The sequence below is a fragment of the Onychostoma macrolepis genome, chromosome 11 (genome assembly GCF_012432095.1).
Source record: "Onychostoma macrolepis isolate SWU-2019 chromosome 11, ASM1243209v1, whole genome shotgun sequence".
Lineage (NCBI taxonomy): Eukaryota > Metazoa > Chordata > Actinopteri > Cypriniformes > Cyprinidae > Onychostoma > Onychostoma macrolepis.
This window is the reverse complement of record NC_081165.1, coordinates 2441701-2457246: the sequence shown is the minus strand read 5'-3', so window position 1 is coordinate 2457246 and position 15546 is coordinate 2441701. Positions and strand designations below refer to the sequence as shown.

Genomic DNA, 15546 nt, shown 5'->3' with positions numbered 1-15546 from the left:
TATTCAGTCTGAGGGGAAAATACTTAATCATAATAATAATAATAACCAACTCTTTAGTTTATTACCTTTGTTACCACATTCAGTGTTATGGAAAAGAATCATGACAGAAATTCACATTTATAAACTGTAATTAAAAAGCTACAATTTGAGACCAGAAACGCATCACGTAACTGTAAGAGTAAATAATAATAATAATAATAATAATAACAACTATGCACCCGTTTGTAAGGAAGCTTGTAAATTAACTAATTTATCTGTCCAATGCTGTCACTTCACGTGACAAAAGAACGAAAGACTCGAGATGAACTAATCAATTCTCTTTCCGGCTCTGACTGCATAGGTTTAGCTATGAGGCTGTCACGTGATGAACGAACGACTCAAACCCGAAGACTTGTCAGATAAGGTGAGCTAATAATAGAAGACCCAGGTAAACAATGAATTAATCTTTTCTGTTTCTTATAGCATTAGTTTTGTATTGTTTGTAGTGTGATCAACGTTTGCATAAGTAGTAGATGTGTTAGGGAAGTAGCACGTAACATCTTAATAATATTTTGCTAAAATGATCGAAATGACTCGAAAAAAGATTCGTTCATTTTGCTGAACGAGACTCAAAGGTCCGAGTCAGTAAAAAGATCCGAACTTCCCATCACTATCTTGCATACCACCAGCTGGAAACTTGGGAAGAACACCCATCTACCACTCAAGGTAAAAAGCATTAATTTATTTTTCGGAGGAAATCAAAAACACATTCATTGCAAATGAGTCACAGCCTAACACAAGCTAATACAACATTTATTAGAGAACACATTTTCTGTCCTGAGACTCTCTCAAGACCAAAGACCATCAACCACACATCAAGGAAGAATGCAGAGTAACTAAAAAGAAAAAAGAAAAGAAAACATCTGTCAATTTCAGTAATTACTGGGGTATCACTCAAGAGCCCTCTGGCCAGATTTACTAAACAGGCCAAATTAGCATTCCATAAAAGCACTGATGGGAGGGAAAATTCTGCGTGTGATTTACTGACAATGCACACATTAAAGAACAGACGCAGCCAGATTTCCATAATGACCAGTGCAATTTACAAAAACTTCCATACAGTCTACCAAGAGCAGCGCAAATTACCGCCTGCTTTAAGACATGCCTTTTTTGGGCATTAAAAATGGAGCAAATACCAATAATTTGATGAGCGTTGGGCTGGACAATAATTCAATATGGGCTGTCGCGATAACCGCAATAGCGCGCTATTGAGGAGCATAACCGCAGAGGAATGGGGGGCATCGAGCAAATATATATATACACACATACACATTTAGTACTTTAACAATTTAGCAGACACTTTTATCCAAAGTGACTTACAAATGAGGACAATGGAAATATGTATTATGTGTGTTTTGTTTTTTTGCAAATATGATTTATTCTAATGCAATATTCTCATCGGTTTTCTATAAGCTTTTCTATAAGGGCAATTTTTATTTTTATTTTTACCTTTTATAGAGGGCATTTTCTCATTAATCTCATTAACTTTAATTTCAAATTCTTACATTTAATCTATGAATTCAATTATAATAATGTGATTGTTATTATCTATACGTTGTCAAATTAAATTATTTACACTGAAAAATACAACTACATTAAACTATGAGATTCTTTAAAAACAAAAATGTTATATACAAACAAGAAATGATGGTGAAAATTATACTTTTCAACTAAATTAAAATGCCAGTAGGTGCCAGTAGTGAGAGTTTAATGAGTGAGTCATTGAGTCGTTCATTCAAACGATTCGTTCAAACGGCAGATTCATCAGATGTTTATGCATGAGCTAATTAAACTTTGACTCAACCGATTCGTTCAAAACACTGAATCATTCAGCAATGAATCGGATGGTTGCTTTGAGATGCGCTGTGGTAAAATGTAAGTGACCTAATATTATTGTATTTTCTCATTGAACTGTTTATAGAACTATTAAACAGTCGTAATTGTGAAAACGTTGAGTGATGTTGCCTAACTAACTGTATTTTAAATATAAAAACTTTCCATTTTGAATTTTTACCTCAGTATACTGAGTTTCTTAGTGTTGCGCGTTTTGATTTCTCCTCGAGCGCAACCTTATACTGTCAATAGCATTATATACAGCTATATCCACTATTCGCCACTTACTCTAAATGTAATAAAATCAGAATAATACTTGCGTTTTGGTGATTACATAATTATTTTTGGTTAGTGATGTTTTAATCATGTTACTTGTCTGGCGTTAATGAAGCGTTAATGTCGAGCCCTGGAGTCTATGTGCCATTTTAAACCCTGTATATATATATATATATATATATATATATATATATATAGGCTAACAATACTAATGATCTTATTGTCAGGTTTATGTTGTGTTATGTGGACCATTACAGGTGCTGGTCATATAATTAGAATATCATCAAAAAGTTGATTTATTTCACTAATTCCATTTAAAAAGTGAAACTTGTATATTATATTCATTCATTACACACAGACTGATATATTTCAAATGTTTATTTCTTTTAATTTTGATGATTATAACTGACAACTAAGGAAAATCCCAAATTCAGTATCTCAGAAAATTAGAATATTACTTAAGACCAATACAAAGAAAGGATTTTTAGAAATCTTGGCCAACTAAAAAGTATGAAGATGAAAAGTATGAGCATGTACAGCACTCAATACTTAGTTGGGGCTCCTTTTGCCTGAATTACTGCAGCAATGCGGCGTGGCATGAAGGTGATCAGTCTGTGGCACTGCTCAGGTGTTATGAGAGCCCAGGTTGCTCTGATAGTGGCCTTCAGCTCTTCTACATTGTTGGGTCTGGCATATCGCATCTTCCTCTTCACAATACCCCATAGATTTTCTATGGGGTTAAGGTCAGGCGAGTTTGCTTGCCAATTAAGAACAGGGATACCATTGTCCTTAAACCAGATACTGGTTGCTTTGGCACTGTGTGCAGGTGCCAAGTCCTGCTGGAAAATGAAATCAGCATCTCCATAAAGCTTGTCAGCAGAAGGAAGCATGAAGTGCTCTAAAATTTCCTGGTAGATGGCTGTGTTTACTGTGGACATCAGAAAACACAGTGGACCAACACCAGCAGATGACATGGCAGCCCAAATCATCACTGACTGTGGAAACTTCACACTGGACTTCAAGCAACATGGATTCTGTGCCTCTCCACTCTTCCTCCAGACTCTGGGACCTTGATTTCCAAATGAAATGCAAAATTTACTTTCATCTGAAAAGAGGACTTTGGACCACTGAGCAACAGTCCAGTTCTTTTTCTCCACAGCCCAGGTAAGAAGCTTCTGACGTTGTCTCTGCTTCAGAAGTGACTTGGTAGCCCTTTTCCTGAAGACGTCTGAGCGTGGTGACTCTTGATGCACTGACTCCAGCTTCAGTTCTCTCCTTGTGAAGCTCTCACAAGTGTTTGAATCAGCTTTGCTTGACTGTATTCTCAAGCTTGCAGTCATCCCTGTTGCTTGTGCACCTTTTCCTACCCAAATTATTCCTTCCAGTCAACTTTGCATTTAATATGCTTTGACACAGCACTCTGTAAACAGCCACACCTTTCAGTAATGACCCTCTGTGACTTACCCTCTTTGTGGAGGGCATCAATGTTCGTCTTCTGGACCATTGTCAAGTCAGCAGTCTTCTCCATTATTATGGTTTCAAAGAACAAGAGATACCCAGAATTTATACTGTAGGGATGGTAATTTATTGAAACTCAAATGTAAATATTCTAATATTCTGAGATACTGATTTTTGACTTTCATGAGCTGTAAGCTCTAATCATCAAAATTAAAAGAAATAAACATTTGAAATATATCAGTCTGTGTGTAATGAATGAACATAATATACAAGTTTCACTTTTTGAATGGAATTAGTGAAATAAATCAACGTTTTGATGATATTCTAATTATATGACCAGCACCTGTATTTTGTCATTCTCTTCTGTTTACTTCACTTCCTGTTTCAACGTGATTTAGTTTCGGTTTCAGTGGTTTCTGAATATGACCTCCTTACATCGTAACACATACACACAGAGATTATATATATATATATATAAATGGAATAAAAAAGTATGTCTCTAGTGTTTAGGCTTCAATCCTTTGCTTGTATTAAGGGCATTGTGCTGAAACGGATATTCTGGAATAAGGTGAGTAATTAGCTCCATAGCATTATGGGACACAACAATATTTGGGGAAACTACTGTCTTGGGCTGTTAATATTTAAAATTTCAGGAAGCAATAACAAGTGAGATGTTATATTTTATGTTTATAACAATACTTAAGAAAATACTAATTATTTGTTGTTTACAATACATCAAGAAAGAGTTCTGCCGCTAGTACACTTCCTTATAGCGCTATGCGGAGGTAAAGTCACTGGCTGAGATTCCACCGGAAACACATAAGCAGCGTTTGTGCATAGAGCCCATTAATGTATCTTAGAACATTCACAGCTGTTGTTTTTCAAATGGGTATTATGCAAATGAGCACTGATGACATCACAGCCAGGATTCAAAGCAGAAGCTAAAGGAGGGGCACCTCAGAGGCTCATAATTTACATTTAGTCATTTAGCAGACACTTTTATCCAAAGCGACTTACAAATGAGGACATTAGAAGCAATCAAATAATCATAATAGCAGTAACTGATAAAATAGCTGTTTGTAGTTCAGTACATTAATATATAGTTGAAATGGCCGAAGGTGACCTTTCTGATGATGAAGTCCCTGCAGGTGGCAATCAGTTCAATGATATGGATGAGATACTTTTGGTGGAACTTCGGCCACAATATGTGATTAACACAACAATTAGAGTCGAGGATGAGCGGAGGATAAATCCTCTGCCAATATGCATAACAAGTCGCTACAATGCTGAAGACGCACGACTTGTTTTAAACTTGGTTCGAAGTGCTCTCGCATATATTTCTCAGGAGCCACTGACTCGCTACAATCGATTGTTCTCCATGATGGACTGGCATGCAGATTACTGTTCCATCAGATTAGATGCATCAGGTGAGAGTGTGCAAGTTGGATTGTATCCAGCGTATATTAATACCCCACCTGAGACATCTGTGAGTGAATCCAGCACAGATGATGAACAGCCTGGACCTTCAAATCTGGTCAACAGTAGTTCTGTCAGGACCACTATCGTCAAATGATAGATACTTAGCATAAAGTTTTGGTTTGGCGGTATGGTTCTGTTCTGTGCAAAAACTCCCTGCCCATCCATGGGCATCCATTCATGCCCTGTCATGAATGAGCAGGGAGAGCAACAATAATAACCCCCCTAGGGTAAACAGAACAGAACAAAGCAGATATCATTAATGTACTTAATGATATTTAAGTGCATTTAAGTCTGATTCAGCAAGGAATATCAGAAAGACAAGTCCTGACAAATTAGGGCTTAACGAGCCTAATTTGCAGCAAACACACATACTGCAGCCATAGAAGCAAGCAATGAACGGTTCAGAGAGATCGCATATTCTACCTGGCCTAAAAGCTTCAGCATCCATTTAAAAACTCTATAGAAACAACATATAATAACTCAAATCAACTCATCAGTTTACAGGTTGTCATCTCCCATTGACATTGTGCTCGTTATGTTACGTTTCTTCAATTTGACAACCCACGTGAGTGAAGACAGAAATCCTTACCAATGCACTCGATAGCTTTGCATGTTGCTTGCTTAATCACAGCATGTTACAGTAGTCAGAGAACTTAAGGAAATAGCAGTCCCAATAACTAGATGAGCCATAAGCAGAACGCATATTTCGAGAACAATCAGATGGCCTAAACAACAGGTTAAATATTAGCTTCTTGCTGTTGCAAATTTACCAAGTACCAGTACTTGCAGTACAACCAATAGCTTAAAGAAACAAGCAGGTCTAGCAGCAAACATGATACTGAGCACTAGATAAGCCCTAAAAGCAAGCAAAATCCCAATACCCTAACAGCTTTAAAGCAAAGACCTTCTGAAATAGCGTAGACTTCTAACAGCATGCCCTTTAAGAAGAAGAGAAGCAGCGAAGGGGTGCTCTTCTTTAATCAGCAGCTGAGTAGAGCAGCATGCCCCTTTAATGCAGTACAGCATATGGTCAATACCCGACGTTTAGGCAACAGCATGTAGCCCTTATCCAGATAATCGTTAGCATTAATAACCTTTGGTAGCAAAATCTACATACTGCCCGTTAAGTATCAAGCACGTTACAGGTACACTGATTAAAGCAACAGCATATCAAATAGAAATAAAAATAGGATAGTTTAATGAAACAGAATTCCCAATACTAGATGAGTCTTAAGCAGCAAACCTGTTTCATATCAGACAGCCTTAAACAACATTAAAAACAAGCCTCGCTGTGGTAGGTTTACTGGGTAAATGTTACCAGCGTGACAAAATACAACCAATGAGCCTAAAGCAACAGCATGCCTAGCAAACAAATATGTTACTGAACAACTGCCTTAACAAGCATTATTTGACGATAGCATAATTGCCAACATAGCATAAGGCAATGAGAACGAAATAAGAACTTAGCTTAGCTTCGTGAAGACATTCAGAGATGAATAAAGGGTTAAATGTTCAGGTTTTACACCGCGGTCAAGCCAGCCGCAGTTCAGAAAAACACGGTCAAGCCAGCCGCGATTGGAATTATATGCGCGCGTATTACTATGATTACGGTAATTGCAGGACTAACACAGAAGGAACTGCTTTCAGAGCGCTTTTCATTCTAGACACCCAGAATTGAGATATATAATGACTTTTTGGGGATTTTTTTGTTTTTTTGTACATCTGCTTTCATATTCGTGTTTTTATTGGTCTGTTTGGCGTTTCTGTTTTAAGCCTACTATATTCTTCTACCTTTCAAATCATTGCAAGATTCGTAGAAAAGGAGATATGGGACATTAATCGATTTGGAGGGGTATTAAGACCCCGTTTCTAATAAGCAGAAGAAATGAATGGTCAGTTCTTATAGGGGACATCCCACACTATATGCACACCTGATATGAAACCATTTTACTGCAGCGTTTTTGATATATGGGACATTATTCGAATTAGGGGGGTATTAAGACCCCGTTTCTAATAAGTAGAAGAAATGAACGGTCAGTTCTTATAGGGGACATCCCACACTATATGCACACCTGATATGAAACTATTGCATTTTAGAGGGCTTTAAAGACCCCAGTTCTAATAAGTAGAAGAACTGAATAGTCCATTCTTATAGGGGACATCCCATACTATATGCACACCTGATATGAAACCATTTTACTGCAGCGTTTTCAAGATATGGGACATTATTCAATTTAGAGGCATAAAGACCCCATTTCTAATAAGTACACAAAATTAATGGTCAGTTCTTATATGGGGCGTTCCATACTATATGCATGCCTCATATGAAACCATTTTACTGCAGAGTTTTCAAGATATGGGACATTATTCGATTTAGAGGGGTATAAAGACCCCATTTCTAATAAGTAGAAGAAATTAATGGTCAGTTCTTATAGAAGACATCCCATACTAAATGCACACCTCATAAGAAACCATTTTACTGCAGCGTTTTCAAGAAATGGGACATTATTACTCTTTAGAGGGATATGAAGACCTAATTTTTAATAAGTAGATTAAATGAATGGTCAGTCCTTAAACAGAACACACTTTAAATGCACGCCTCATATGAAACCATTTTACTGCACCATTTTTGAGATATGGGACATTAATACACTTTAGAGGGCTATAAACACCCCATTTCTAATAAGTAGAAGAAATTAATGGTCAGTTCTTATACGGGTCATCCCATACTATATGCATGCCTCATATGAAACCATTTTACTGCAACGTTTTCGAGATATGGCACATCATTCGATTTAGAAGGCTATGTGTACTGGACATAGCATGCATCTGAATACAACAAATACAACAAATTGCTATTTAAACAAATAAGTAGAACCACTGTCTATTTTTTAAAAGGCACATAATACATGAGGGGTACCCAATCCTGTTTCAGTAGATACCTTCCTGCAGAGTTCAGTGTCAGTCCTGCTCCAACAAACCTGCCTGTAACTATCTAATGTTCCTGACTCATAATTCGATTAGGTTTAGAGCTGAACTTTTAGTGAGATCTCCAGAAGCAAGACTGGGCATACTCTATGATCCATCCATGCTCCAAACTGCTACAGAGCAAAGACTCCATATTAGGTGTTCCGACAGTGTGTATAGTGTGACAGTTCTGACAGTGTGTGACTTCATTTTAGCTGTGCTGATAGAGTAGGAGGTGCCTTGCATGCAAAGGTCATTATTTTTATCTACATATTTAAATTGATGTGTCTATAAGCTTCAAAATTGGAGAAATGAATGTATTTGAATGTATGCAACTTCAAACTGCCACAGTACTTCTCATTAGGTGTGCTGAAATAGTAGGAGGCACTTTGGAAGAATTAGCCTTTTTCTACTTATTTGAAATAATATTTCTAGTTTTCAATACTGGAAAAAAAACATTTCTTTGACTTTGAACTCCAAATTGCTACAGTAAAATGTTTGTCCCATAAAATAATGTCCCATAAAGGGTGCAGATATTATGGAAGGTCCCTTATAAGAATTGGTTGTTGATTTTTTTTTTTTTTTTTTACTTATTAGAAAGCATAAATGTACAGTTTTATAATTCTATAATTGAAAAAAAAGCATGCTCTTTAAAAATGATACAGTAAAATGTTTTCCTCTGATGTACAGGTGCTGGTCATATAATTAGAATATCATCAAAAAGTTGATTTATTTCACTAATTCCATTCAAAAGGTGAAACTTGTATATTATATTTATTCATTACACACAGACTGATATATTTCAAATGTTTATTTCTTTTCATTTTGATGATTAGAGCTTACAGCTCATGAAAGTCAAAAATCAGTATCTCAAAATATTAGAATATTACTTAAGACCAATACAAAGAAAGGATTTTTAGAAATCTTGGCCAACTGAAAAGTATGAAAATGAAAAGTATGAGCATGTACAGCACTCAATACTTAGTTGGGGCTCCTTTTGCCTGAATTACTGCAGCAATGCGGCGTGGCATGGAGTTGATCAGTCTGTGGCACTGCTCAGGTGTTATGAGAGCCCAGGTTGCTCTGATAGTGGCCTTCAGCTCATCTGCATTGTTGGGTCTGGTGTCTCTCATCTTCCTCTTGACAATACCCCATAGATTCTCTATGGGGTTCAGGTCAGGCGAGTTTGCTGGCCAATCAAGCACAGTAACACTATGGTCATTGAACCAGCTTTTGGTACCTTTGGCAGTGTGAGCAGGTGCCAAGTCCTGCTGGAAAATGAAATCAGCATCTCCATAAAGCTTGTCAACAGAAGGAAGCATGAAGTGCTCTAAAATTTCCTGGTAGATGGCTGCGTTGACTGTGGACATCAGAAAACACAGTGGACCAACACCAGCAGATGACATGGCAGCCCAAATCATCACTGACTGTGGAAACTTCACACTGGACTTCAAGCAACATGGATTCTGTGCCTCTCCACTCTTCCTCCAGACTCTGGGACCTTGATTTCCAAATGAAATGTAAAATTTACTTTCATCTGAAAAGAGGACTTTGGACCACTGAGCAACAGTCCAGTTCTTTTTCTCCACAGCCCAGGTAAGATGCTTCTGACGTTGTCTCTGGTTCAGAAGTGGCTTGGTAGCCCTTTTCCTGAAGACGTCTGAGCGTGGTGACTCTTGATGCACTGACTCCAGCTTCAGTTCTCTCCTTGTGAAGCTCTCACAAGTGTTTGAATCGGCTTTGCTTGACTGTATTCTCAAGCTTGCAGTCATCCCTGTTGCTTGTGCACCTTTTCCTACCCAAATTCTTCCTTCCAGTCAACTTTGCATTTAATATGCTTTGATACAGCACTCTGTAAACAGCCACACCTTTCAGTAATGACCTTCTGTGACTTACCCTCTTTGTGGAGGGTGTCAATGTTCGTCTTCTGGATCATTGCCAAGTCAGCAGTCTTCCCCCTTATTGTGGTTTCAAAGAACAAGAGATACCCAGAATTTATACTGTAGGTATGGTCATTTATTCAAACTCAAATTAAAATATTCTAATATTTTGAGATACTGATTTTTGACTTTCATGAGCTGTAAGCTCTAATCATCAAAATTAAAAGAAATAAACATTTGAAATATATCAGTCTGTGTGTAATGAATGAATATAATATAAAAGTTTCACTTTTTGAATGGAATTAGTGAAATAAATCAACTTTTTGATGATATTCTAATTATATGACCAGCACCTGTATGTATAGAATATGGGAAATTACTTATAAGAATCAACTGCTTTTCTACTGTGATTACACAAAACAGATGTGTTAAAAACAATACAACCTGTTATATTTGAACACACCTGTGTGTCAAGTTAAGGACAACACATTGTGTGTTAATTTTAACTCAACCAGTGTGTTATTCTTCTTAACACAAGTTGATATTCTTCAAATATTTAAGTAGTGCACCTTTAAGAATAGCACATCTATGACACAAATTGTGTTATTTATGACACATTAGTGTGTTAAAAAAGGGATGTGTTAAAAACAACACAACCTGTGTTGAAACTTAACACACCTGTGTGTTTAGGTAAGGACAACACATTTTGTGTTAATTAAATTTTAACACAACCAGTGTGTTATTTTTCTTAACACAGGCAGTGTGTTAAAATTTAACACACTAATGTGTCATAAATCACATGATTTGTGTCATAGATATGCTATTCTTAACTAGTTAAAATGAATGCAATACAAATATATATATATATATATATATATATATATATATATACATATTTATTAAAACTTGACTGCTACATTTACACCAAGTCAATTTTCACATGTGATTTGAATACTGAACATTAATAATACAAAAAGTAGTTCACAAGCACTGTTAGAATGAACAACATCTACCCTGCTAGAAAGGTAAAGTTCTCAGGACGTCCCGTCAATGACGTTCCCACAATGTTTCCCGAGATGCTCATGATGTGGAGTTCTTTAAAGGGTTGGGCGATGTTATTTGGAGGACCTTCAGGGATTAACACTGCTCAGAAACAAGTGCTTAATGAGAATTAAAAGAGGTTTAGATGTTAGCTTCATTTCACAAAACGTCACCATCACCATCACTGTGGTCAGTGTTTGCTTTAGTTGGGCTCTTGACCCTTAAATTTATAACATTAGTTTTTTGTTGGCTGTTATAAATCTGTGTTTACAAAACACTCTTATTATGACAAAAAAAAAAAAAAGCCAGAAAAAAACATGATCAGTTGGTTTTGGCTGATTAGTGATCATATGTGATTAGTGATGTAATAATATTATATCTCTAAAATTCTGCAGCAAGCTGTTTTCAAATGAGGTGTGCATAAAATATGGGATGACCCGTATACGAATTGACCATCCATTTCCTCTTATTAGAAATGGGGTGTTTTCGGAACTCTGAAATGAAACAACAGCACATTACTCTGCAGTAAAACGCTGCAGTAAAAAGTATACCCCTCTAAATCGAATATTGTCCCATATCTTGAAAAAGCTGCAGTAAAATGGTTTCATATCAGTTGTGCATATAGTATGGGACGTCCCCTATAAGAATGGACCATTCATTTCTTCTACTTATTAGAAATGGGGTCTTTATAGCTCTCTAAAATGTAATAATGTACCTTATCTTGAAAATGCTGCAGTAAGATGGTTTCATATCAGGTGTGCATATAGTGTGGGACGTCCCCTATAAGAATGGACCATTCATTTCTTCTACTTATTAGAAAAGGGTTCTTTATAGCCCTATAAAATGTAATAATGTCCCATATCTTGAAAAAGTTGCAGTAAAATGGTTTCATGTGAGGCGTGCATATAGTATGGGACGTCCCATATAAGAACTGGCCATTCATTTCTTCTACTTATTAGAAATGGGGTCTTTATACCCCTCTAAATTGAATAATGTCCCATATCTTGAAAACGCTGCAGTAAAATGGTTTCATATCAGGTGTGCACATAGTATGGGACGTCCCCTATAAGAATGGACCATTCATTTCTTCTACTTATTAGAAATGGGGTCTTTATAGCTCTCTAAAATATAATAATGTACCATATCTTGAAAAAGCTGCAGTAAAATGGTTTCATATGAGGTGTGCATATAGTATGGGACGTCCCATATAAGAACTGACCAATCATTTCTTCTACTTATTAGAAATGGGGTCTTTATAGCTCTCTAAAATGTAATAATGTACCATATCTTGAAAAAGCTGCAGTAAAATGGTTTCATATCAGGTGTGCGTATAGTGTGGGATGTCCTCTATAAGAACTGACCGTTCATATCTTCCACTTATTAGAAACGGGATCTTAATACCCCTCCGAATCGATTAATGTCCCATATCTCCTTTTCCACGAATCCTGCAATGATTTGAAAGGTAGAAGAATATAGTAGGCTTAAAACAGAAACGTCAAACAGACCAATAAAAACACGAATATTAAAGCAGATGTACAAAAAACAAACAAAAAAATCCCGAAAAATGCAATTATATATCTCAATTCTGGGTGTCTAGAATGGAAAACGCGTTCCCTCTGTGTTAGTCCTGCAATTACCGTAATCATAGTAATACACGCGCGCACATAATTCCAATCGCGGCTGGTTTGACCGTGTTTTTCTGAACTGCGGCTGGCTTGACCGGGGTGTTTTACCGTGGATGCTTTAACCCGCCTTGATATCGTTGCTTCTTCCAGCGGGGAAAGCAGATCTCGTGTGAGTGTGTTGTTGATGCAGTCACATTAGCACAATTTCAGCGATGAATTGCGGGCATTGCAGGCAAAGAGTCTATGTCAATGATATATCGTTATGAGAAACAGTGCTTGCTCAGGTCACTTCCGAGTCTATCAGCTTATATCAGTCGCGGCGAATTCGCGTTCAAGTTCACAAACTTGTTGAATCTGGTGAGAACTCCGTGGGAAACGAACCCCTGAAAATTCCTGATTGAAAGCTTTCCCATAGAGATGGAATTCGCCGTCTGATTTGCTCCTGAGCAAGCGAAAAAAGCTGCTGATTGATACGGAATAGAGCTTATATAGGAATGCCGCGATAGGTGTTGTATTCCTATAGGTAGATATGATCAGCTGAGAATCAGCTGATGCAAGCTTGACTCACGTGACCTGCCAGAACTAACGCTAACGCTTCATTAAGGCAAGAGCTGGAGGATCCAGAACGTCTGCTGACCAAATTCTCAGACTGTCAGGTTGAGATACGACAGGGCGTTAATAGAAAAATAAAGACTTCTGACAGGTCAGAGAGCAGAGAATGGAAAAGGAGGAGATCAGACCACTGGTCTAATTCTGTTTTTCATGTGATTCTCTGAGGTCAGGCTTCCCTTCTGCAGGATCGCTTGGAGAAACATCCAGAGATAATGAACAACCTGAACCTTCTCACAAAGACAACAGTGACGTCAGAACTGAAAGATCCAGAGCACCTTCTGACCAAAGCTCAGGTGGTCAGATTGAGACGAGACAGTGTTTAAAAAGAAAAAGAAAAACTTCTGACAGGTCAGAGAGCAGAGAATGGAAAAGAAAGAGATCAGACCACCGCTCTGATGCTGTTTCAAATGATGGATTAATAATTAATTAAAAGTAGAACTGTACATTTAATCAAATTGCGATATGGACTCGAGTCTGTGAATTATCTGCAAATTAAATTTAGGGTGGAATCCAGTCAAAATGGAATTTACTGTGTAATGCGGGATGTCACAAAGCTTGGCAAATTTTGGATGGATTAATTAAAAGTACAGCTCTACACTTAATAAAATCACAATATGGTCTTGAGTCTGAATACTAAACTACAAAAAGATTGCTATTTAAATATGAATCCCGAATATTCGTAAATTATAAATTGGAACAACTGAAATTGGGACAAAACAAACAAACTTTGACAAAAAATAATGCCTAAATGTATATCCAAATGCAAAACCTAATACATTCAAATAATAATGACTGAAAACAGTTTCCAGCAACTAGGGTATAGGCTACACAGTCAAGATTATATAGGCCTATACAGCCATCTAATGCTTACACAACGGTATTACAGAAGATTAATGGTACGTAATTTTGAGGAATTTAGGTAAAGTTAATGCTAATATATATTTATTTGTTTGAAATATTTTAAGTTTGAAATGTGTCATGGGAGTTCAAAGCAGTTTGTATTGTTGTATATATCCTTTCTCAATTTCCAGGGAGCGGAGCAACTTTTCCATAAGCTTCTGATGCTGACCCAGAGGATGTAGTGATAGTACCAGAGATCCATTGCCCTCATCAGACAAGAATCTTATTTTGTTCAGACACATCACCTTTGAATGACTGGGATCTTGATCTTCAGACACCTGATATTATGCAAAAAATTGTATTTCTTTGGAGCTCTAGATAAAACAAACACTGTTCACAAATACACAAGAGGTTGCACTTTATTCTTATTAGTCTATGCTGATCTTGAATTGGCATACCAACAGCATATGATTGTTAAGGGGATAGTTCACCCAAAAATAAAAATTCTCTCATCTTTTACTCACCCTCATGCTGTCCCAAATGCATATTACTGTACTTTCTTTCTACTGGACAGGTAAACACAAATTTAGATTTTTAGGCAAATATTTCATCTCTGCGAGTCCTAAAGATGCTTTTAAAACCACACACAGCGACCGTGACAGTAATCCATCTGACCTTAGTTAGGTCAGATGGTTAAATCAGTATCTTTTGAAGTGAAACAACGGATAAGAAAAACACTAATAATATAAACTTTTGACTATTAACAATCACTTCCGATCAACTGTCATATGTGCATGGGTTACAATTCACTTGTGTTATGTGGATTCTCAGAGATGGATTATTTTCTTAAAAATCTTTGCGTCAAGAAAGAAAGTCATATACATCTGGAATGGCATGAAGGTGAGTAAATGAGAGCATTTTCATTTTTTGGAATGAAAAATCCCTGTAAAGACTGATATTGCACTCCATTACATACCATACTCATTCCCTGTTTTGTAACTTATACTGTAACAGGAACTGTTGAAAGGATCATTGCAGTGTTTAAAACATATAATGAATTTTAAACATATTCTGTATATTATGTTCTTGTGCATTTTGTGTAGTAATGTAAATTATAATAATAATACTGTGCATTATGTATACTTTGCAGTTAGTGTTTTGTGGATTCTGGTCTTTCCTGTCACAACATAATTGCACCAAAGACTTTCACTTTGATACTTGTGTATATGCTATAGTGACAATAAAGAATTTACATTTATTTGAATTAATTCATATTTTCATTTACATTCACATTCATTCAACTGGTTTATAAAAGTGACACTTGAAAGAGTTGATGATTGTTAAAAATTTATTTCCAATTTTAAATGTTAGATGATGTTAACTAAATAAAATAACTAAACAAAATTAACAGCATGATAAAAACAATTGGCAGCAAGAACTTTCTTTGTGTGGGATATGTAATAAAACAAGCTTGATCGCCTGGTTGGAGTGAGATT

General features: G+C 36.5%; 1 protein-coding gene across 2 annotated transcripts in view; it reads left to right on the top strand.

Moving 5' to 3' along the window:
- The window catches only part of LOC131549717 (zinc finger protein 888-like), a 37390-nt gene extending 22254 nt beyond the window's left edge, over nucleotides 1-15136 (top strand). The window contains exon 4 of one of the 2 annotated variants that reach the window (XM_058792115.1): nucleotides 14242-15136. In XM_058792115.1, coding sequence (XP_058648098.1) covers nucleotides 14242-14292 — 51 coding nt within the window. In that variant the 3' untranslated portion in view covers nucleotides 14293-15136. Of the gene's footprint in view, nucleotides 1-340; nucleotides 362-14241 lie in introns of those variants that run through there. The other variant, XM_058792116.1, reaches the window with a different exon arrangement.
- Nucleotides 15137-15546: the final 410 nt, after the last annotated feature.